At 33.2% G+C, this 24077-nt stretch overlaps 2 protein-coding genes and 1 long non-coding RNA gene across 3 annotated transcripts; all 3 read left to right on the top strand.

Annotated features, from left to right (window-relative positions):
- Positions 1-2003: 2003 nt before the first annotated feature.
- Positions 2004-4968, top strand: LOC136063575 (uncharacterized). Its single transcript, XR_010625209.1, has 3 exons — positions 2004-2242; positions 4149-4315; positions 4793-4968. It is a non-coding gene; the product is annotated as an uncharacterized LOC136063575 (long non-coding RNA).
- Positions 4969-12113: 7145 nt separating this feature from the next.
- Positions 12114-16963, top strand: LOC112014887 (uncharacterized). Its single transcript, XM_024047281.2, has 3 exons — positions 12114-12199; positions 14582-14926; positions 15874-16963. The coding sequence occupies exons 2-3, from the start codon at positions 14649-14651 to the stop codon at positions 16961-16963; spliced, it is 1368 nt and encodes a 455-aa protein (XP_023903049.2). The 5' UTR covers positions 12114-12199; positions 14582-14648.
- Positions 16964-22403: 5440 nt separating this feature from the next.
- LOC112016731 (uncharacterized) lies at positions 22404-24077 on the top strand. Its single transcript, XM_065764167.1, has 2 exons — positions 22404-22854; positions 22978-24077. The coding sequence occupies exons 1-2, from the start codon at positions 22404-22406 to the stop codon at positions 24075-24077; spliced, it is 1551 nt and encodes a 516-aa protein (XP_065620239.1).

Below are 24077 nucleotides of genomic sequence, written 5' to 3'. Positions count from 1 at the left end.
TTTTCTTTTTTTTTTTTTTTTTTTATACATGGTTAATGGAGCAATAATGTGACCTCTTTTTAATGACATAATATCTATTTTTTATTTTTTTAAAAAACTACTACACAATAACTTTGTCAAACCTAAACTCGTATGTGTGCCCCAAGTTTTGACCTAAGTTCAGACTTAAATATTAAATAAATCAAACTCTAACATAATAATGTGTTTGTGAATAAGTTTGCAAACATAAAACCCAATTAAAAATATAGATTATACCTAACAAATAAAAAATATATATAGATTATATTTTATTATAAATAGATTGGAGATTAACTCGTATAAATTTATAAACAAGTTCAAAATATAGAAGATTATTATAACTTATTATGTAGTAAAATTATATATGGTTTTTTTACAATATAAGATTGTTGAATTAAATTTTAAAAGTTCATTAGCAAAAATCATTTCATCTAATTGGCTCAAACAATATAATTTCAACTTAAAAAAAAAAAAATGTGGAACCTCATTAAGGCAGGTCGCTTGGGCCCTATCCTTAAGAAGTAAACTACGAATACACGACCTCACCCTGTTAGAATCATGTATCAGATAATTAATTATAAAGTGGTAAAAAATTGCAGCTTAGTGTTTATCGAATAATAACAAATTTTTTATAAAAAAAAAAAGTTGGGAAAAAGAATATGTTAATCAAGTAACTTCTAAACAAATTCGAACTTGTTTGACGAAAAAATAAACAAACCTTAAATAGCTTATAACATTCACACTAGCTAGAAAAAATAACCCTTTTAACCAAGAAAATTATAGCTCAATTGAGATTCCTATTAATATTTGTAACAGAGACATCTATGATTCAAATGTCTTCCTTTAATATATAAAAAAATTAAAATTAAAAACACATTTTTAAAGGTAAATTACCTATTTGACCCCTAATGTTTACATTATGTGTCAATTTGGTTTATAATATTTCAATTGTATTAATTTAGTCTCTATCATTTTGGTACTATGTCAAAATAGCTCATACCATTGAATAATGGATAAAAAATGCTGACATGGCTAATGATTGTATTAAAATATTATTTTATTGCCACCTAAGCTACCATGTGTTTTTAAAATTTTTTTTTTTAAATGAGACAAAACAAAAATAAAACTTCGTCTTTGGAGGTTGGGATTGGAATAGTGGTAGCTTAGGTGGCATAATATTTTAATATAACCATTAACAACAATCAGTATTTTTCAGAGAAATACTATGTTCACAATATTTTTAATTTTTTACAACAAATTCTAGGTGATAGATTATTATTAGTTTTAATTTGAACTAGTTTCTAAAATTACTTTCTTACCTCCCAATAACAATATGTAACAACTTGCCACGTAAGATTTGTAGCAAATGTGTGATAAAAATATTGTTGACATAACATTTTTCTATTTTTCATCAATTACTTATGGATAGAAACTTAGATTCTGTTTGGAAACAGCTTATTTAGGGTATATTTGAGATCCTCTTATTTTATTGAAATTAATTTTTTTTGCTGAAAGTACTATAGATAAAGGTAAAAATTAGCTGAAATAGTATAGTAGGACCTATGAATAGTATCAAAAAGTGTAATGAGACTCATAAATAGTTGTAAAAATAAGCTGAATAATAAAATAAATTGACAAAATTAATCATGCCAAATGAACGTTTAGTTGAAATTAAATTTTTTTTTTACTGAAAGTATGGTAAATAAAGTTAAAATGTTGCTAAAATAGTTTAGTGATGTCCATAAATAGTATAAAAAGGTGTAATAGAGCTTATAAATAATAGCAAATATAAGCTAAATAGTAAAAAAAAAAAAAAATTTCAAGCCAAATAGGTAATTCAGTTTTTATTTATTTATTTATTTATTTTTATTTTTTTAAAAGTTTTTAATTTTAAATTGTTTATAAATGAAGCAAAACACCTTTTTAGCCTAAAATTTAACCAGGAAAAAACAATTTTTTTTTTTAATTAAAAAAGAAAGAAAGAAACAAAGTAATACGCTTGTGCATCATTCTCGAGCTCAACGGACTGTGTACACCAATATTTTCTAGTGCTTCAACACATCAATTGAGTTTGAGAGTTGAGACATTATCTTTCTTCACTCTCTCTCTCTCTAAGCTTGAGCTCGAGCTAGCGCCATTTTCAGGAAGGAGGAGAGTTCTGTTCGTCGACTTCACCGACGCAGGGAAAGTGCTTTCCAACGGCGCCAATCGAAACCCATATCAGGTACGCTTCGATTTTCCCCCAAAGTTTATTCATCCCGATCGAAATCCATGTGAAATTTTGTCCATTGATGATGAGTATGATGCCCGGTTGTGTGTGCGTGTCAAATTTTGGCGTTGGTGGCGGCTTTGGGTTTAATAGAGTTGATAGATTTGTAAAATTTTCACATGGGTTTCGATCATTTTGTGTTGTAGTTTATACATTTGATAGATTTTTCCCATGTAAAACTCAGGAGCACAACATGAGCTTTGGTTTTTATAGGTGGTGGTGGTGGTGTGTTTCAGTGTTTGCTACTGAGTTTCTGTTTTGAAAGTATGGAGTTCTATGTCAGTATAGAGTTGATTTGGTTCCCAAGGCATTACAAATTCTAGCCTCAGTCAGTGAAGTTTACATACTTTCATAGCAATTCTGTCCCATTAGCGTGTTGGCATTTGGCAGCCTTATACCCAATTCGCGGGTCAATCTTGTAATACCTCTTATTGGTTTGGGGCAGTCATTTAGTGTGAAATGACATGAATATGGTTGCCTAGGGAGAATAATGAATGTTCTTGGTTTATTCTGTCATGATTGGGATGAGTTGGGCTTTGTGGGAATTGCAGTAGCAAAACTAGATAGAATGAAGTTGAGGAAGTAGTTATTTGCAGTAGAAGATTGTGTAACAGAAAATATATCTCTAGGTAAAATGAAATTGTCAACTAGGATTGTTTAATTAACTGAATTTCTGGCCCAAAGGATGTGGTGATCAGAGTTTATTCAAATTGCTCAACAAACTACAAGAAATTCGCTAAAATCTGTCAAATGAAAGTATTACTAAAATCACATTCAAATTTCTCAACAAACTACAAGTAATTGGCTGCACTCTATACAATATACATATTAAAATGGATAGAGTGCGCTGTAATGAATTGTAGTTGTTAAATCTATACGTTCTAATCGTGCACTCTCTGAAATTGGAGTGAATTTCACTTTGCTAAATTCTACAGTTCTATATTGTAGTGCACCTTCTGAAATTCCTTTTAACACTCTTTTAAAATGGCTAAATTTCTATTAAAATTACAAGAATTGTAGTTTATTCATTTAGATTTTAATGATTTAAGAAAACCTGGCACATTTTGGTTTGTTAAGTGAACGACCAATTCGAAACCTCCTTCAAAATATATTCAGAAGATATACTAGTGATTTGGCAAAGTAGTTGAGAACTAAGCCTCCGATTGCCATGGAAGGAATCATGCCTAATGAACTTATGGCGTTGAACAGAAGCATGGTGTGATCTTGATTGTTTTTCATCTATAGCTAGTTTTATGATGATCTCGAACTCATCATCATTGGAGTATGAGGATTCATTAGCAATTATGTTAAATACAGAATGGTCAAAAGAAAAACAAAGAATGAGTGAAGGAAAGATAATTTTGGGTTGAGAGAAAACAAAGTTGACTGAATATGAGAGTGAAAATGAGAGTGTTTGGGTTGAGGTGGACTCAAATTTGAGAGGGAACGGTCTCCTTTATAATAAGAGAATATGATCGTTAAAATATGACCGTTGGGGTGTTGGAAAATGTTAGCATTTGAAAAAAATGACTGTTACAAAATTGAATAAAGAAATAAAGTTTTAATAGAGTAGAGATAGAGTATTGAGCTTGATGTAGGTGTTTGTGAATAGTAGATTAGCTAAAATAGAGAAAAGTGGGCTTTTTAGATCAAATTTGGCTAAAATTATATTGAGCCTGGTGTGGATGCTCTAATATAGTTTGGTGAGGAGCTTGAGCTTGGTTCGTGTTTGAAATAAAATTAAATGAACAATTTAAACTTTAGTACTCTACTTGGCTCAGCTCATTTACTACCCTAATTTAGACTATGACACTAGTCTTTGCTCATCCAACAACTGACACATAAACCTATTGTAACACAGCTTGGCAAAGACATTTATACAACAAAGCAGGGTAGTTTGGGCAACATGTTTATCTAAACCTGGATTCGGATAACCCAAGAATTCAAATACACCCAAACGACACTTGATGATTGACAGCCAGACCAGCTCACAGTCACACTGCTCCCTCAGAATCCCACCATTCCAGGGTCAGAATCTCTCACTTCTCTTTTCTTCTTTGAATTAAATGTCAAAATTAGGGCTTTCCTTCGGCCGTGAATTCAATTTTCAACCAAGCTTGTAATCCTTTTACTCCTGATGTTCTATCAAATTCTTGACACATTCCTGTTTGGTTGCTGAGAAACTTAGAAGCTGAGGAAAAAGAAAAAGAATAAAGTTTGTGTACACATGCACACACACACAGATTCCAATAATGAATTGTCACTTTTGAAGTGATTTTGCTCCCTATTGAAACCAAACATTGCACTAATCATATCTCTTAGTAATTTACTTGCAAAATGTGTGCGAAACGATACCTAGTGTTTTCCTATATTTTCATGGCAACCAAACAGGGCGCTTTAGCTGAATCATTTTGAATTCACACTTTAAAACTCTGGCATTGAAGTCATAGAAATTGTGATTTATATGCTATTGAATTAAATTCATATGAATGTTAATTGTTGCAGGAAAGTAGAATTATTATTAGTATGAATAAGCTATTAGATTTTGGAAGGAAGGCCCTATTCTATGTTAGGGTTCTTTCTGGGTACGAAGAGCGCAGAATCCGATCGTTTAGGTTGGAGCTTGAGCAGCGTATGAAACAGGTGTTGCTTAATTTTCAATGTAATTTCTGTAGTGCTTTCTTTGTTGTATTATGATGTTGTGTATTCTGTGTGTTCTTAAGTTATGCTACATGTTTCATTTGCTGTTGCAATGGTAGTGGATGCTTTTTGCTTATGAACCAAGTAGGGTAAGTTGGGTTGTTTATCTTTTTCAAACTTCCTTGCTTTTTGGAGAGCTTTTATCCCAGAGCAAGCAATCAATTTGAAGGGTTCATCATTGGTATTGCATTATTTGAATAATATATATATATATATATATTCGTGTGTGTCCATGTGTATATATAGAGTTAGAAAAGGCGTGGTTTAAAAACACGTGGTAATTTACTAGTTAATGTCTATAGTGTTTGTTAGGCTACCCATGATGCCTTCAATGTTTCCACCCTCTCTGTCTTGCTTGCTTGTCTTTGGTGTCTGTTCATGTCAAATGATCAACTTCAAGAATGCTTAACTTTCTACAAAATAGAGTTGGCTCATCTTCTTATACAAAAATCAATTTAAATGTGCATGACCTTTTGACTCATTTGGTTACTCTTCCTTTTCTTCAGTTCTCTAGCAACTTCTGGTGTTTCACCTTATTTACTTTCTACCAATTGGTGATACCCAGACCTTGCAGCGGGTGTTTTATAGTTGGATAAGACTCTTTGTGGAAATGCATAGAGTTTCTATTTCCTTTAAAAATAATTATTTGGGGTTGGGTTTTTTTTTTCCTCTTTTTTTTTTTTTTTTTTTTGGGGGGGGGGGGTGGGGGGGGGGAGGAGAGATAAGACATTGATCTTGATGTGTCTGTGTAGGTTGGGTTTTTGATCTGGTATTGATCTGGTATACCAGTGAGAAAAGTAGGAAGACAATGTCTATCTTGAAGGAGCTAGGCCCCACACCTACAGCAATACTAATCTGAAACTGATAAACATTCCTGATTGGAACTTGTTAAATCTCATTGTGGGTAGTAAATGAGCTGAGCCAAGTAGAGTACTAAAGTTTAAATTGTTCATTTAATTTTATTTCAAACACGAACCAAGCTCAAGCTCCTCACCAAACTATATTAGAGCATCCACACCAGGCTCAATATAATTTTAGCCAAATTTGATCTAAAAAGCCCACTTTTCTCTATTTTAGCTAATCTACTATTCACAAACACCTACATCAAGCTCAATACTCTATCTCTACTCTATTAAAACTTTATTTCTTTATTCAATTTTGTAACAGTCATTTTTTTCAAATGCTAACATTTTCCAACACCCCAACGGTCATATTTTAACGATCATATTCTCTTATTATAAAGGAGACCGTTCCCTCTCAAATTTGAGTCCACCTCAACCCAAACACTCTCATTTTCACTCTCATATTCAGTCAACTTTGTTTTCTCTCAACCCAAAATTATCTTTCCTTCACTCATTCTTTGTTTTTCTTTTGACCATTCTGTATTTAACATAATTGCTAATGAATCCTCATACTCCAATGATGATGAGTTCGAGATCATCATACAACTAGCTATAGATGAAAAACAATCAAGATCACACCATGCTTCTGTTCAACGCCATAAGTTCATTAGGCATGATTCCTTCCATGGCAATCGGAGGCTTAGTTCTCAACTACTTTGCCAAATCACTAGTATATCTTCTGAATATATTTTGAAGGAGGTTTCGAATTGGTCGTTCACTTAACAAACCAAAATGTGCCAGGTTTTCTTAAATCATTAAAATCTAAATGAATAAACTACAATTCTTGTAATTTTAATAGAAATTTAGCCATTTTAAAAGAGTGTTAAAAGGAATTTCAGAAGGTGCACTACAATATAGAACTGTAGAATTTAGCAAAGTGAAATTCACTCCAATTTCAGAGAGTGCACGATTAGAACGTATAGATTTAACAACTACAATTCATTACAGCGCACTCTATCCATTTTAATATGTATATTGTATAGAGTGCAGCCAATTACTTGTAGTTTGTTGAGAAATTTGAATGTGATTTTAGTAATACTTTCATTTGACAGATTTTAGCGAATTTCTTGTAGTTTGTTGAGCAATTTGAATAAACTCTGATCACCACATCCTTTGGGCCAGAAATTCAGTTAATTAAACAATCCTAGTTGACAATTTCATTTTACCTAGAGATATATTTTCTGTTACACAATCTTCTACTGCAAATAACTACTTCCTCAACTTCATTCTATCTAGTTTTGCTACTGCAATTCCCACAAAGCCCAACTCATCCCAATCATGACAGAATAAACCAAGAACATTCATTATTCTCCCTAGGCAACCATATTCATGTCATTTCACACTAAATGACTGCCCCAAACCAATAAGAGGTATTACAAGATTGACCCGCGAATTGGGTATAAGGCTGCCAAATGCCAACACGCTAATGGGACAGAATTGCTATGAAAGTATGTAAACTTCACTGACTGAGGCTAGAATTTGTAATGCCTTGGGAACCAAATCAACTCTATACTGACATAGAACTCCATACTTTCAAAACAGAAACTCAGTAGCAAACACTGAAACACACCACCACCACCACCTATAAAAACCAAAGCTCATGTTGTGCTCCTGAGTTTTACATGGGAAAAATCTATCAAATGTATAAACTACAACACAAAATGATCGAAACCCATGTGAAAATTTTACAAATCTATCAACTCTATTAAACCCAAAGCCGCCACCAACGCCAAAATTTGACACGCACACACAACCGGGCATCATACTCATCATCAATGGACAAAATTTCACATGGATTTCGATCGGGATGAATAAACTTTGGGGGAAAATCGAAGCGTACCTGATATGGGTTTCGATTGGCGCCGTTGGAAAGCACTTTCCCTGCGTCGGTGAAGTCGACGAACAGAACTCTCCTCCTTCCTGAAAATGGCGCTAGCTCGAGCTCAAGCTTAGAGAGAGAGAGAGTGAAGAAAGATAATGTCTCAACTCTCAAACTCAATTGATGTGTTGAAGCACTAGAAAATATTGGTGTACACAGTCCGTTGAGCTCGAGAATGATGCACAAGCGTATTACTTTGTTTCTTTCTTTCTTTTTTAATTAAAAAAAAAAATTGTTTTTTCCTGGTTAAATTTTAGGCTAAAAAGGTGTTTTGCTTCATTTATAAACAATTTAAAATTAAAAACTTTTAAAAAAATAAAAATAAATAAATAAATAAATAAAAACTGAATTACCTATTTGGCTTGAAATTTTTTTTTTTTTTTACTATTTAGCTTATATTTGCTATTATTTATAAGCTCTATTACACCTTTTTATACTATTTATGGACATCACTAAACTATTTTAGCAACATTTTAACTTTATTTACCATACTTTCAGTAAAAAAAAAATTTAATTTCAACTAAACGTTCATTTGGCATGATTAATTTTGTCAATTTATTTTATTATTCAGCTTATTTTTACAACTATTTATGAGTCTCATTACACTTTTTGATACTATTCATAGGTCCTACTATACTATTTCAGCTAATTTTTACCTTTATCTATAGTACTTTCAGCAAAAAAAATTAATTTCAATAAAATAAGAGGATCTCAAATATACCCTAAATAAGCTGTTTCCAAACAGAATCTAAGTTTCTATCCATAAGTAATTGATGAAAAATAGAAAAATGTTATGTCAACAATATTTTTATCACACATTTGCTACAAATCTTACGTGGCAAGTTGTTACATATTGTTATTGGGAGGTAAGAAAGTAATTTTAGAAACTAGTTCAAATTAAAACTAATAATAATCTATCACCTAGAATTTGTTGTAAAAAATTAAAAATATTGTGAACATAGTATTTCTCTGAAAAATACTGATTGTTGTTAATGGTTATATTAAAATATTATGCCACCTAAGCTACCACTATTCCAATCCCAACCTCCAAAGACGAAGTTTTATTTTTGTTTTGTCTCATTTAAAAAAAAAAATTTTAAAAACACATGGTAGCTTAGGTGGCAATAAAATAATATTTTAATACAATCATTAGCCATGTCAGCATTTTTTATCCATTATTCAATGGTATGAGCTATTTTGACATAGTACCAAAATGATAGAGACTAAATTAATACAATTGAAATATTATAAACCAAATTGACACATAATGTAAACATTAGGGGTCAAATAGGTAATTTACCTTTAAAAATGTGTTTTTAATTTTAATTTTTTTATATATTAAAGGAAGACATTTGAATCATAGATGTCTCTGTTACAAATATTAATAGGAATCTCAATTGAGCTATAATTTTCTTGGTTAAAAGGGTTATTTTTTCTAGCTAGTGTGAATGTTATAAGCTATTTAAGGTTTGTTTATTTTTTCGTCAAACAAGTTCGAATTTGTTTAGAAGTTACTTGATTAACATATTCTTTTTCCCAACTTTTTTTTTTTATAAAAAATTTGTTATTATTCGATAAACACTAAGCTGCAATTTTTTACCACTTTATAATTAATTATCTGATACATGATTCTAACAGGGTGAGGTCGTGTATTCGTAGTTTACTTCTTAAGGATAGGGCCCAAGCGACCTGCCTTAATGAGGTTCCACATTTTTTTTTTTTTAAGTTGAAATTATATTGTTTGAGCCAATTAGATGAAATGATTTTTGCTAATGAACTTTTAAAATTTAATTCAACAATCTTATATTGTAAAAAAACCATATATAATTTTACTACATAATAAGTTATAATAATCTTCTATATTTTGAACTTGTTTATAAATTTATACGAGTTAATCTCCAATCTATTTATAATAAAATATAATCTATATATATTTTTTATTTGTTAGGTATAATCTATATTTTTAATTGGGTTTTATGTTTGCAAACTTATTCACAAACACATTATTATGTTAGAGTTTGATTTATTTAATATTTAAGTCTGAACTTAGGTCAAAACTTGGGGCACACATACGAGTTTAGGTTTGACAAAGTTATTGTGTAGTAGTTTTTTAAAAAAATAAAAAATAGATATTATGTCATTAAAAAGAGGTCACATTATTGCTCCATTAACCATGTATAAAAAAAAAAAAAAAAAAAGAAAAGAAAAGAAAAACCAAATTAGATGGAAGGACTAGGGATGGCAATGGGACAGGGCAGGTCCAAAGGATGGGGTCTTCGCCCCCGCCTCGCAAGATTTTGTCTTGCCCCATCCCCATCTTGCCCTGCATGACGGGAAAAATTTTCTTAGCCCATCTCTGCCCCTTGGGGCCACGCAAAGACTTGCCCTACCTCGTAAAACTCTATTTTTTGTTAATTTGCTCTACAACTAGTACAATTTTTTTAATGAAACCTATTTCATTAATAAAAATATGAAATTACAACTAAATTTATCCCATCAAATCAAATCAATTTTTAGAAAAAATTGAATAATATATCCAAGTATTTAACAAGACAATCATAAAAATAAATAAGAAAATCTCATAGTATAATACATGACAAAATAAAGGTAGAGAACCACATTAGGTAGAATAAAACAAGCTAATATTAATATGTTTGTTTAAATAGTAAGGTTTTAGGGTATGAAAATTTTACAATTATAACCCTTAACAACGCGGGATGAGGCGGGGACGGGAAGGAGCGAGGCAAGGTGGGTCTAAAAAGTCTAAACCCATCCATGCCCCGCCTGTGATGTGAGGCTAAAATCTTGCCCCATCCCCACCCCACCATCTTTGCGGGGTGGGGAAAACCTGTGCGAGGCGAAGCGGGGAGAGGGAACGCGGGACAAGGCGGGGACGGGAAGGAGCGGGGCAGGGTGGGTCTAAAAAGTCTAAACTCATCCATGCCCAGCTTGTGATGCGAGGCTAAAATCTTGCCCCATCCCTACCCCACCATATTTGCGGGGTGGGGAAAACCCGTGCGGGGCGAAGCGGGGAGAGGCGGATTAAGTAGTGCGGGGAAAAATTGTCATCCCTAGGAAAGACTAATAAATTTGTGTTTTAAAACATGATTAAAATCACTCGCATGAACATTAGGGACTAATAAGTTTGAGAAAGTCTTGAGATATAACAAAATCTCACAATATTTTCACAACACCCTTATTTTGAGTTATGGTGGGTCCTGGTACATATTTATATATATATATATATATATATATTTATATATATATAATTTTATTTCATTTTTTAGTGCGGGGAAAAATTGTCATCCCTAGGAAAGACTAATAAATTTGTGTTTTAAAACATGATTAAAATCACTCGCATGAACATTAGGGACTAATAAGTTTGAGAAAGTCTTGAGATATAACAAAATCTCACAATATTTTCACAACACCCTTATTTTGAGTTATGGTGGGTCCTGGTACATATTTATATATATATATATATATATATATTTATATATATATAATTTTATTTCATTTTTTACCTACAATGGGCTGACAACTCAACTAGTTACGAAATTTTATTGAGTCCAAAGAAGAACTCAACAACTTTCATGTTTCAATCGTTACAATTTTGGGATCAATATATTTTAGGATTTTTATATTATTATTCTTTTTTAGCAAGGCTTAGTTCAAATGCATTGGACCCAATTCTATATGGACATGTGGCTGCATTATATTAAATCCAGCTTACAGGACACTGGACCCAAACCGTGTCTTATATTTTTTAGAGAAATTCAATGGACACAAATAAATCTCATAACATTTTCACAACACTCTTGTTTTTAATTATGGTGGGTCAAAGTCTAATTTTTATTATTTTATTTTAACCTATAAGTGACTAACACAATGACACCTAAGCGAAAATGTTATAACAATTTATTGTGTCCTTAACACCACTCATTTTTTTAAGTATAAAATTTGACTCTAAAGTCTAAACATATTTAGAGTCAAGTAAGTCATGTGTAGAAAGCAAGCATGTGACCTTTCTATTATGGTTAAAGCCAAATGCTTTGTAGTAAAAAAAATTTATGTATGTTGGTACCATATAAAGTGGCACAAATTATGCTACAACTCGTCGATGTGGCGAGCTGTAAGTGGTGAAAGGGTGTTCTCACATGGACTCACCACAACTCGTCATATAGGCTAGTTGTGACATAAATTGTGTCATTTTATATGGCACCATCGGTACTCTTTTATTTTATTATTAGTATTATTTTTTTAATGCGTACGTTTCATAAAAAAAAATAATAAAAAAACAAAAACAAAACAAAACAGTTATCAACTCTCAAACGCCCACAAACTCACACGGACACGGTACGGAGAAAAGAGATTGTTATTCTGTGTGACCCTCCAAGGCTTTTGGCAACAAGCCACCAACTGTGTTTTCAGGTCCACATTGCTCTAACTCCTGTTCTTTTTTTTATTATATATTGATGATTTTTTGTTACCATAAATTTTGTACTTGTTTGTATTATAGACTTATTGTATAAGAAATCTTAGAAAGAATAGAGCTATTGGCAATGCATAATTGGTAAAGTAAAAGATGAGGAACCTAGATCTGGGATTCTTTGTTCTTTTCATAAAAATTCTTTTTAGTTTCATGTATAAATGAGTTTTGATTCATATTATATTCAATAATAATTGTTGTTAAAATTACCACTTTGTTTTACCATATGGTTATTGAAGAATGTGATGGGAAATATATGAAAATTTTAAAACTTGCTGATTAAGGAAGTTCTCATTTAGCTCTTTTTTCCCCCCCTCATATTTTCTGTAAAAGCAATAGAAACCCATAATGGGAATATGGAGAAGTTCAAAGTATCAAGTTTTTTTTTTTCTTGGGTTAGAAAGTATTGTTTAGGGTTACGTGTAGTCTTAGATAAGAATTTTTTGTAGGTGGGTTTGAATTATTGAGGGAAGGTTTTTATTGGGTTGAATTGAGCTGCAAATATTTTGGTAATGCGAAGTTTGCAACAGGAGAAATGTTTGTTGAGTGGTTACCTTAATGTTTATTACGGATGCACAGATCGATGAATGATTATGAATGGAGTTGAAACAATTGCTCAAATATGTGCTAGTTCACATCCATTGGTCTCAAAAGCAAAGGAATAGATATTTTATTATTAGACATCCATGTTTCACATCTAAATGTTAATGCATCTTATTAAATTATTTATTATAAAATAAAATATAACATGTATGTTTATCCAGCATATCTATATGGTTGAATTTGATAAATAATTGAAGACTGTTGGGGAGACATCACCTTGAGGAGCCTCTTTGAGTAGTTAATGTAACATATAGGGACACCACCTAATTCCCAACAAAGACAATTTTTAGAGAAGGAAAAGAGAAACTACTTTGATATCTGGTGATGGTTATGTGCTTTATGAGCTTTTTGATCCTTGAGCCTTCTATTAAAATATGCCATCCTAGAACCCAGTGGCTACCATCCAGTTTCTTGTTGAAAACACTATAAAGCTACTCTGAATATTATAATAATTTCTCTTTTCACTTGACCATAAAAATTATACAGTTTACGGAACTAATTTGGCTTTAATCATTACTATATGAGGGTTCTTTATGACTTGTACCAAAGTCTAGGTAATTAGATAGAACTCACCACTTTTTCACTTTGAGGCTTAAAAAAGGATGAAGAACTTAGTAATAAATTATCAGCCTTAGAAACTAACAACATTTAAGGTCTAGAAAATATCCACCTGCAGATGAGAATTAGATGTCTTTGTGGTAATGTCATTCTTGCATCTAAAATGCTGCCTCACACCGAGTACCTATTCTACTGCCCTGAAGAAAAAAAAAATTCATTGGGTTAATTTCCTGATGTTAAAAAATCTGTAGAACTTGACTAAGTAAACAGCATGGTCATCAAGCCTTACCAATCCCTTCAATTGTGAACTCTAATCAAAGATGTCCTTGTAGTTCTTAAGGAACCATTATACATACTATTTTATTCATCTATGGTGTGTGAGAGCACCTGCGTGTGTGCTTGGAGGAAGGAAGGTAACTATGTGCTGTCATGGGAGTATTTTTTTTGGGGGTTAGGGGTCGTGCTACAGAATTTTGGAGGCTATCCCATTGTCTCATGTGGGCCATTTGGAGAGAGCGAGATCATCAAGTTTTTTAGAAGAAGGAACCTTCCACACTGGACTTGAAATGTTTTATCTTGTGTTCTTTGTATGATTGGATGTCTATGATGAATGGTTTTTCATTTTCCTCGTTAGTAGAATTTTGGATTTGTGTTCTGTTGATTTTATAGTCCTATAGCAGTAGACTACTTGTTTAGTCAAGAGTAGCTTGTATTTTGTTTAATAATAAAGTTTATCTTTACATATAAAAATAAAATTAATGGTGCGTGATTATGGCATATGACCTGACTAATAAGAATTTGGAGGTGGCATTACTAGCCTAAAGTCATAATATCAGTCCCTTAATTCCTATCACCTTATTACTGCATCATTCCCTCTCTCTATGTATCATCTCCTCCACGAGTTATTGTAGGATGTAAATGTTTATTTGACTAAAAGAATCACCCAAAAAACATTAATACAATAATTAAAGGGGCAAGATAATTAAGAAACCCACAGATAGAGAAAGAAATAGAGAAAGATCTGTGAAAATCTTGAATAGATTAGTGTTTTGCCATAAAGTGTTTTAGAATTTTTATTTAGAACAATTACCATTTGTTGTCTTAAAGATTTCAACTCATTGTGTGAGTGATTTGTTTCTCTTCTTTTTTCCTTGAAATTGCAGGTGGAGGTGGAACAATAGAAAGATAATAAATATAGGATTAATGTCATAGCTACTAGTGATTTTAACTATGACTTCTCAACATCATACAACAAATACATCCCCGCAATCTTCTCCAGATGTTGGGCTACCTTCTCTATATGATGCCTTAACTCTGCAGCAGTATTATTTTGAACAGTCGCTAGCAAGTGAGAAGCTGAGGTTCAAGAAGCTGGTTGACGAACAAGAAGCAAGCATAAAAGCAGCTGTCAAAGAAACCGCAGCTCATGCAACAAAAGTTGGCAAAATTTTGATTGGGGACAAAGATGCTGCACCAAAAGAGAAAGTTGAGGAATTTGATTCTCAATGGTAAAATCCATAAACTTAGATCCTATCATTCATGTCAACTCTATTTAATGTCAGTTCTATTGTATCTATTTTTTGCTGTTGGATTTTTCTATTGTGGGGCATATTATTCCATTCTCCCAAGAAGAAGAAGAAGAAAATATATATATATATATATATAAAGGTTATAGAAAATTCTCAAAATTCATTTGGTAGTTTTAACTTGAATATTTGCATCATTGTTGAATGGGTTTCCACCAAAGAGCAACAATGTAAGTAATAAAATCATAAACTAAGACTTCATACCTGCATGCATATTATGATAAAGAAGCCACAAGTAGTTCAACATACGTAATACTAAGATCTAATGAAAAGTTTGTTAATGCATCATTTATATACACTTGTCAGCCGTGTCATAAGAGGGGTCTAGAAATTTGTTAAGTGCAAGCTGTCAATGCTTGAATGTATTGAGCGATGACATTGAACTTACAGAAATTTGAAGGAAGTGTACCTCCCCAAGATAAAAATCATATAATATCTCATTAGTACTCTCTACCAACTTTGGGTCAAGACTTGAGAGAAAGAACTGTTGGGAAACTAGTTCTATTTGATTTTGGTGTAGAAGCATACTCTAACTGAGTTATTCATGAGAATTGAAAATGATGTCATATATTATATTGGGTGCTCTATAAATTATTATGTTAAGAAAATCATTTAAAAAGCTCTAAGTATGTGTACCTTCAGTAGGTTGTATTTGTAACCAATACAAATATATTAAGAAACAAACAAAAATGCCTATTTTGTCATAACTTTTTAGCTTAAATTCCATGAAAACATACCTGGCTCCATGTTATAGTTGTGACATTCTTTTTTATTTAGTTAAATTTTCTGTTAATCACTGACATATTTCGTGCTAATTATGATCTTTAATACATGATTTGTCTTGTCCTTTGAATACTCAACATGTCTAGGGGTGTTAAAGAGTTGCAATCTTGTTCACAGTCTTCATCTTTGCAATTTCTAAGGTCGAAATCCAGATCTCCTACTAGATACAAGAAAGGATGTAAGGAGCACAAGGACCGTTCATCAAAAGATACCACCAGTCATGGGCATCATAGACGTTCCAGTGACCATGACTGTTGGGATGATCACAAGCACCATAACAAGTCTAGTCACAGACGTAATAGATACTTTTCTGGTGGCAAAAATGATTCAAACTACCACCAGAATAAAGGCAGGCACATGACAAGGAGAAGATCTCGATCTAGATCACCTACTAGGAGACATCATCCTGTTGACTCTAGTTCCCCAGGTTCTGGGTATTTTAGATCCGAGTTGCATGATTCTAGATGCTACAAACCTTCAAGAGTTACAGGTAGTCACAGCATGTCAAGAAGTCCTATTAATGATTATAGCGTTAGGAATAGAACTCAGCAGAGCAAGGACATCAACATGAGTATACCTAAAGTTTCAAGAAGGTCGCCCTCTATAGAGAACTTTTTGAGTAACAGAAGTGCAGGTCTTCAGGTGGATGACAGTGGTTACTATGTGAATCAAAATTTTAATGCAAGTAAGCAGCTGGAGAGAAAGGGAACCCCTAGGAGAGAGCTGTTACTTAATTCTAAATCTTCATCAAGATCAATATGTTCTCTTGATTATTTTGGTGAAAGAACCACTGAAGCAATGAATGTTAGAAAAGATCTCTGGTCTGCACCTGGTGGTGGAAAGCATCCAGCTTACGTGAATACTGATGGAAGATTATCACCTGTAACCTCAGGTTGCATCAAGAATTTTATGGATTCACCAGTATCTTCCCTTCCAAAGTTTACTGGCTCCATGGACTATTCAACGCAGACAGACCGCCTGTCACGTATAGAGGATGTTGGCAATGGACATGATTGGAAAGTGAAGAGTGAACATGAACTGTTGAATGTGACTGTGAAGGAGGTTGATGTAGATGACAGTAACCTTCCAACTCAGCAGGAGGTATTTAATCATGAGGTGGATGTTATGCATGTAAGTGATCCTGCTAATTCAGCTTCCATCTACTCTTTACTATAAAGTGAAGAGTGAACATGAACTGTTGAATGTGACTGTGAAGGAGGTTGATGTAGATGACAGTAACCTTCCAACTCAGCAGGAGGTATTTAATCATGAGGTGGATGTTATGCATGTAAGTGATCCTGCTAATTCAGCTTCCATCTACTCTTTACTAGCAGATCCAAGTCCAAACAACTTTAAATATTCAAAAGAGATTTGAAGCATCAGATGAGGTCAAAGAAGAGAGAAAAACATGAGAAACATCACCACAGTAGGCATCTAGAAGCACCTGAAGAGGTTGATAAAGAAGAAAACTGGAAGGGGCCGAAATACTGTAAGGCATAAGATGAAGGAACAAGAAGTTTGACATGACAAATACAAGGAAGAAACACTCTTGCTTAACTTTTGGTTGATATCCCTTCCTCTTAATCCTCTATTAGTTTGTTTGATGATGAGCTTCTGTGAATAGATCAAGTGGTTCCAGGAAGAAGAGAAGACTCTAGCTAGCTAGCTATCTCTGTAGTACAGGCTAATAGCAGAAACATTTATGCTGATGACGTCTCTTTTGTTTTTTTGATCATATATGCATATACCCCCTGTTCTATTAAACAATTGATGCTATTCATCGGAGGAACATATTGTACTTGTCTTTATCTCTCAATACTTTTATAGTCACACTCGTCTGTATCTCTCAATGATCTTATCGTTGCTCTTGACCTTCTCTCTCATCTCTCTTACTATCATCTACGGTGGCTTCACCTCATTAGGAAGGTAAAATGCCCATATTCCCACCATGTTCTTGCTTTATGCAGATGTTCCCCACCTCCAAGAAAAGATGAGGTGAGAATTGAGCACCCATGATTCAGTCCTACCCCAATATTAGTCTGTTACCATGCCTGATAAGTGCTGTCTTTACTTAACAATTGTACCTGTTTTTGGAGCATTAGATTGTAACTGTTGTTAAACACCTAGGTGCATGAGGAGAGTGATGACTTACAATACACATTAAGATAATTAGTTATACGCTTTTGCCCGTTTAGTCATTCCCTTGCATAATTATTATTATTTGCTGAGTAAAAAAAATTCATTAAAACAATCACAGAAATTACAATTTGGGGATTAACTCATCTCCATCCTGTTCCAAAAGGCAAAAATTAAGAATGGCTGGGATGGGGATGTTTGCATCTTGCACAATCGTAGAGACCACCTAAAACTCTTCTCAGATTTAAGTTGACAAAAGAGTATTTCAAAAATCCCATGAACTTGGAAATTTTGTGTCCAAATTTCTAGTTTAACTTCCATAGAAGATGTGATTTCACAAATTCAAGCCCCCATAAAACTCACTATTACTCTTCGCATTATATCATCAGCATTGTTGTCATCGTCACACTACAATCGCACCATTGCCACATCACTACCATGCAACATAGCTACCTTCCCCTTCAGGTACACTACTACCCATTACAAGTTTACAACATCCAAAAACCTTGCCACCGTCGTCACTGTTGCCGCCATCCTCAAAATAGTTTATAGCTACCAACACCATATTATTAACATTACTGCCAAATACAGTGTCAAGAACCTTGTAGCTCAACTAGCATCTCATGGTGTTTTTAGCATAGTTATTTAGAGTTCAAATTATCACTCTCTCATTGTAACTATTGAACATATAATTTTTTTTATTTATATAAAAAATAAATAAATAAAAAGCCAAGTGCAATGTTAAGATTTAAAAAATAGATATATTTTAGAAGTGATACACTACAAAACGCGGGGGCTTTGGGCTGCGTTTTCTTGGGCCGCGTTTTAAAAAACGCGGCCATAGATGTGCTACAGCCCCGTTTTTGTAAAACGAGGCTTAAAGACCGGACCTGAAGCCCCGTTTTAGAAATGAGGCCATAGACTTATTCTGCAGCCTCGGTTTATTGGGCTTTGGGTCGCATTTTAAACGCGACTAGCTATGGCCCCGTTTTAAAACCGCAGCCCAAACTCTGGTGTAAAGCCGCGTGTTTAAACCGCAGCTTCAAGTAAGGATCAGGCCGCGTTTTCTAAACGAGACTTCAGGCCCAACCCTATAGCCGCATGTTAAAACCGCGGCTCTAGGGTTTGTATAAATACCAAAAACAAAAATCAGTCAGCCCTCATCCTTCGAAATCACTCAGCCTATTTCGAAATCACTCCAACTCAAAAACCCTATTTCGAAATCACTCAGCTCTTAGCTCTCAAAAACCCGATTCCGTTCATCCTCAACCTCACTCGCCATCGCCGACCCACTAAATCTCACTCCCGCCACTACATCTCACGCACCATCGCCGACCCACGCACCATCGCCGTACCACTTTCTGAGATCGATCTTCAAAAAACTCCGGCGACTTGTCAAGCACCCAGTCAACTCAGGCAAGTTTCCCCCCTTTTTCTCTCTTTCCTTCAAATTTCTATTGTATGCAATTTTCAATTTCATGATCTGGGTCTTCGGGTTGCAACTTTTAACTTCTCTTGTTTATGCTTCGATTTCTAGGGTTTTGAATGTCACCCCTACTTCGGTAATCCGAGGTATTTTTGAGCTGAATAAGTATAATAGAATTTGAATCTTATAAAGTATTTGATTTAAGTATGAAATATTTTTTTTTTTATTCATAAGGATAAGAGATTAATATTTTCTTTTTTCACAAGAAAAGGATTGATCAATTGAACTAAATCGCTAAAAAAATTACCGTATAGTCATAGTATTAGCCGGGCCAATATAAGCTTAAGTAAAATTAACCGTAGGTACAACCTTTTTTAGAAGTTTAGCTTGTAATGGTTAATGCTAACACTAGCATTTTTGTTGATTTTTTTATTTGAGAGAGAAAGCAACTATGCTAGCAATTAGAACCAAGTAGTTGATAGTTGATGAGTACCGCATTAGTTACATCTTAATCTTAATTTAAGTTGTACTTTCTTTTTGATTCCCAAATATATAAAGAGCTCCAAATCCTTTTTTCCCCCTAAAGTATGATGGGATTTTAAAACATACATGGTATATTCTTTAAAAAAAAAATGCTATTTATCATCGGATGAAGATATTAATATATTTTATTTTCGGCAAGACTTAGGTAAAGTAGTTATGTGCTTTCTCTTCGATTCCTCTTTTACAATTTTGTCATGCGGCTTTTATCTCATGAGATAAAAGTGTATTTTTTTAATTAAGTATTCATAGGATTGAATTTTAAGAAGGAAATTTAAGGAACAACATTTAAGGTATTGTATATCAGTTTTTTTTTTTTTATTGTATTCTTCTAAAATATATGTATATATCTATATCTATATATATATATATTTTTTTTTTTTTAAAGCATCAATTTATTTTTATTTTTTTAAATAATCAATTGGATTTGAACTAAAATCTATTATATGACTTTTAAACAAATGATATTTTACTAGTTGAATTAATTGAAACCCATTACAAACATTTAAGAGAAAAGTTAATTGATATCCTTAGAGTATTGGTTTAAGAAATAATTTTAAATAATTTTTATGGAAAAAGGAAAAAGTAATTAATTTTTGTAACAATTTTTTACATTTCCTATAAAAGCAATATCAAAAATTTTCAAAAATTGTATATTTACAAATGCTATAAGATCACCCATTAACGAGACCAAAAATTTAATTAAGAGGCCAATTAGGAAATGGCATAATAGCCTATAGTGGTAAGCCATTCCTTTTGTTAGTGATGCATTGATACTAATTAAGCAGGTAAAACCCACCTTAAAAAAAAAAAAAAAAAACTTGTAGAGCCACTTTTTTTTTTTTAAATTTACGGTGAACTGTAGAGCCACTTGATTGAACAATTTTTAGGGTGTAGATCTATATATATATAGATATATAGTTGACTTGATGGCTATACTTGTTTAGAATGTTTACATAGCTAGGCATGCAATTTGAGTATTGTTAACTTATACCTAGGTCACATTTCTCTTCATGAGATCTACGGTAGCTGCATACAAATTTGAACGCTAAGGATTATTTTTATGGCTTGGTTGATGATAATATATTGATTATTATTGAGTGCACCTTGGTTATAATAAATTTAAAGGTTAGGCTTTTACATCAGAAATAGTCTTCGACTTGAATCAGGTTGAGTCTCAACTATGACTGGCTAGGACTGTAGGCAACTAGATGGACCAAATCAATTCTAAAAAAGGAGACTTTGAGATATTTGGCAAAACTTTTCTATTATAAATAAATAAAATATAAAAAACCAAAGATATGAACAGAGCTTATTCACATTAGTACGTTGAAGCTCTCTTCAAATTACATTTCAAAAAAACCAAAAAAAATCTTAGAAGGAAAATTGTGTGGGAAGAAGTTAATATACAGTGACCTTTTGGTTAGAAGAAATTTTTATATTGGTTCATAACTTAGTGTTGTTTTGAGCTATAAAATCACTCTCCTAACTCTTCACTTTATGAAATGCTATAGATTGTGTGTAATATTGTGGGTCTAAAACATCAAAGACCAAACAGTCTGATCCACCAGTACTGCATATACGTCTCGGACGTGGTTGAGGACATTCATCACATCCCATAATCTATTAGGGGTTGTTTAGATTACCAAAAAAAATTGTTTTTTTAAATATTCCAATATTATTAGTGTGTATAAGTAATTCTAATGTAAAAAAAAAAAAAGAAAAAAAAAAGGATGGAAATGACTTACTTTTGAATAGATTTTTGTGTTATTATTATCATTGTGTAATACTAGCCCCATCATGATCTCTCTCTTTTTTTTTTTTTCTTTTTTTTAATATTATTAATTTTTTTTTTTTTTTTTTAAGCCTAATGTCATATACGTCATTAAAGTGAGATAGATATAATGTCATAATATTAACGATCTTTACTTCATAAAAGTTTCAAAGTATGACTTTAACTTGGTTAGTAGGATATATATAAGTCTTTAGTTTTCTCATTCTTTAGGCTACATAGTTAGTTTATGGTCTGAATTTATAAATATTATTTTGCAGATACAATTATTGCACCACCGAGGAAATCCGAGAAGCAGTTAGCTTTTGGTCAATTGCCCCCGCTATCTTAGAGGTTTGGTCTTATTCACTACTCACTTGAGTAAATTGTTGTATGTGTTTGACTTTGGTTAAATTCTCATTATATATGCCACAGCTAAAACTTATTACATAAACGAAGAAAATAATTAAGATACATTGGGTATTTGTTAATTATTACAATTATTACAATTACATGCATTGGGTATTTGTTTTCATATTTTTAAAAACACTTATGATTAACTACTTTTACAACTTATGACATTGAGTTAGTATAGGACAAGAGTTATATGTTCAAAGAAAATTTAACCATACTTGGGTATGTCTATTCTTAACAAATGACAAATGAATGAATTAATTATAATAATTATTACCTTCGTATTAACAAATCTTGGTGTAGGTCAGATTCCGTAAAATTATATCACCATGGATAAAAGTTGGATGGACAAGAAGAGGGGTTCAAGGGAATATTTTGAAGGTGTAAACCAATTCGTGGCATTTACCTCCCCATCCGCACGCAATGGAAAGATGTTATGTCCTTGTGCGAAATGTGTGAATTTGATTTTACAACCAGTAAATGTGGTACGTGATCATTGTTGGGCTTCGGGGATGCTTAACAATTACAAAGTTTGGAAATTTCATGGGGAATCGGCGGTTGCTATGACGGCTACCGAATGTGGGAGCTCTCAAGTGCAAGAATCCGAAAATGTATATTGTGATTTTCGTGGGATGTTGCATGACTTGTGCCCTCCGCATGAAATGCCACCTGAACCAATGGAAGAAGGTCCAACTACGGAACATCCGGTTGAAGGTCCGAATGATGAGGCGAAGAAGTCTTACAAGCTACTAGATGATGTAGACAAACCTTTATACGAAGGTTGTACGAAATTTAGCATTTTTTCAGCCATTGTCGTGTTGTTCCAATTGAAGACTTTGTGTGGTTGGACGAACAAGTCATTTACTATGTTGCTTGAAGTTCTAATGGATATGCTTCCTTAAGATGCTAAGTTGCCAAAGGACCATTATGAGGCTAAGAAGATAGTCCAGGATTTGGGTTTGGGTTATGAGAAGATCCATGCTTGTCCCAATGATTGTATGTTGTTTTGGAAGGAAAATGTTAACCTCGACGCATGTCCTTGTTGTAAAGAATCAAGGTGGAAAAAAAATCAGGCATCAGTTGCTAGTAAAAATGCTTCATCCAGTAAGGGGAAGAAGAAAGTTGCAAAGATCCTACGGTGGTTCCCTTTAAAGCCAAGATTGCAGCGATTATTTCTTTCACCTGATCTGGCTACTTCTATGAAATGGCATGTTAATGGTCGTACTGATGATGGGGTTATGCGGCATCCTGCTGACTCAGATGCATGGAAAATGTTTGACAGTAAGCATTTACAGTTCTCGTCTGACCCCCGTAATGTCAGACTTGGATTAACTGTGGATGGGTTCAACCCCTTCGGAATTATGAGTACTAGTCACAGTACATGGCCTGTCATGTTGGTCCTTTACAATCTCCCTCCTTGGCTATGCATGAAACGGTCATCTTTGATTCTATCATTACTTATTCCTGGTCCTACCTCACCAGGGATTGCTATAGATGTGTACTTGCAACCGTTAGTGGAAGAACTAAGGGAGTTATGGGATGTTGGAGTACAAGCATATGATGCATCTTCAAAAGAAATATTCCAATTGCGTGCAACATTGATGTGGACCGTAAATGATTTTCCTGCATACGCAGATTTGTCGGGTTGGAGTACCAAAGGTGGGTTAGCTTGTCCTTCTTGTGCTGTGGAGACCGATTCTCGATATTTGAGAAATGGCCACAAATTTTGTTACATGGGACATAGACGATGGTTGGATGTTGACCACGATTTTCGGAAAGAAAGTATGTTATTTGATGGATCTAATGATACGCGATCGGCTCCTGAACCACTGGTTGCGTCAAACATTATTCTGGAAACTGAACATTTACTTGGACGTTGTCTGGGAAGGAAATGTCAACTTGCTTACAATAAAAGAAAGAGAGGGGAGGAAGACGAGAGTGGTTGGAAGAAGAGGAGCATCTTTTTCAGCTTGCCTTCTTGGGAGGATCACAAGTTGACATAA

The sequence above is a fragment of the Quercus suber genome, unplaced genomic scaffold (assembly GCF_002906115.3).
Source record: "Quercus suber isolate HL8 unplaced genomic scaffold, Cork oak 2.0 scaffold_543, whole genome shotgun sequence".
Lineage (NCBI taxonomy): Eukaryota > Viridiplantae > Streptophyta > Magnoliopsida > Fagales > Fagaceae > Quercus > Quercus suber.
The sequence above is the reverse complement of the archived record's forward strand: the minus strand, read 5'-3'. Positions and strand labels throughout refer to the sequence as shown.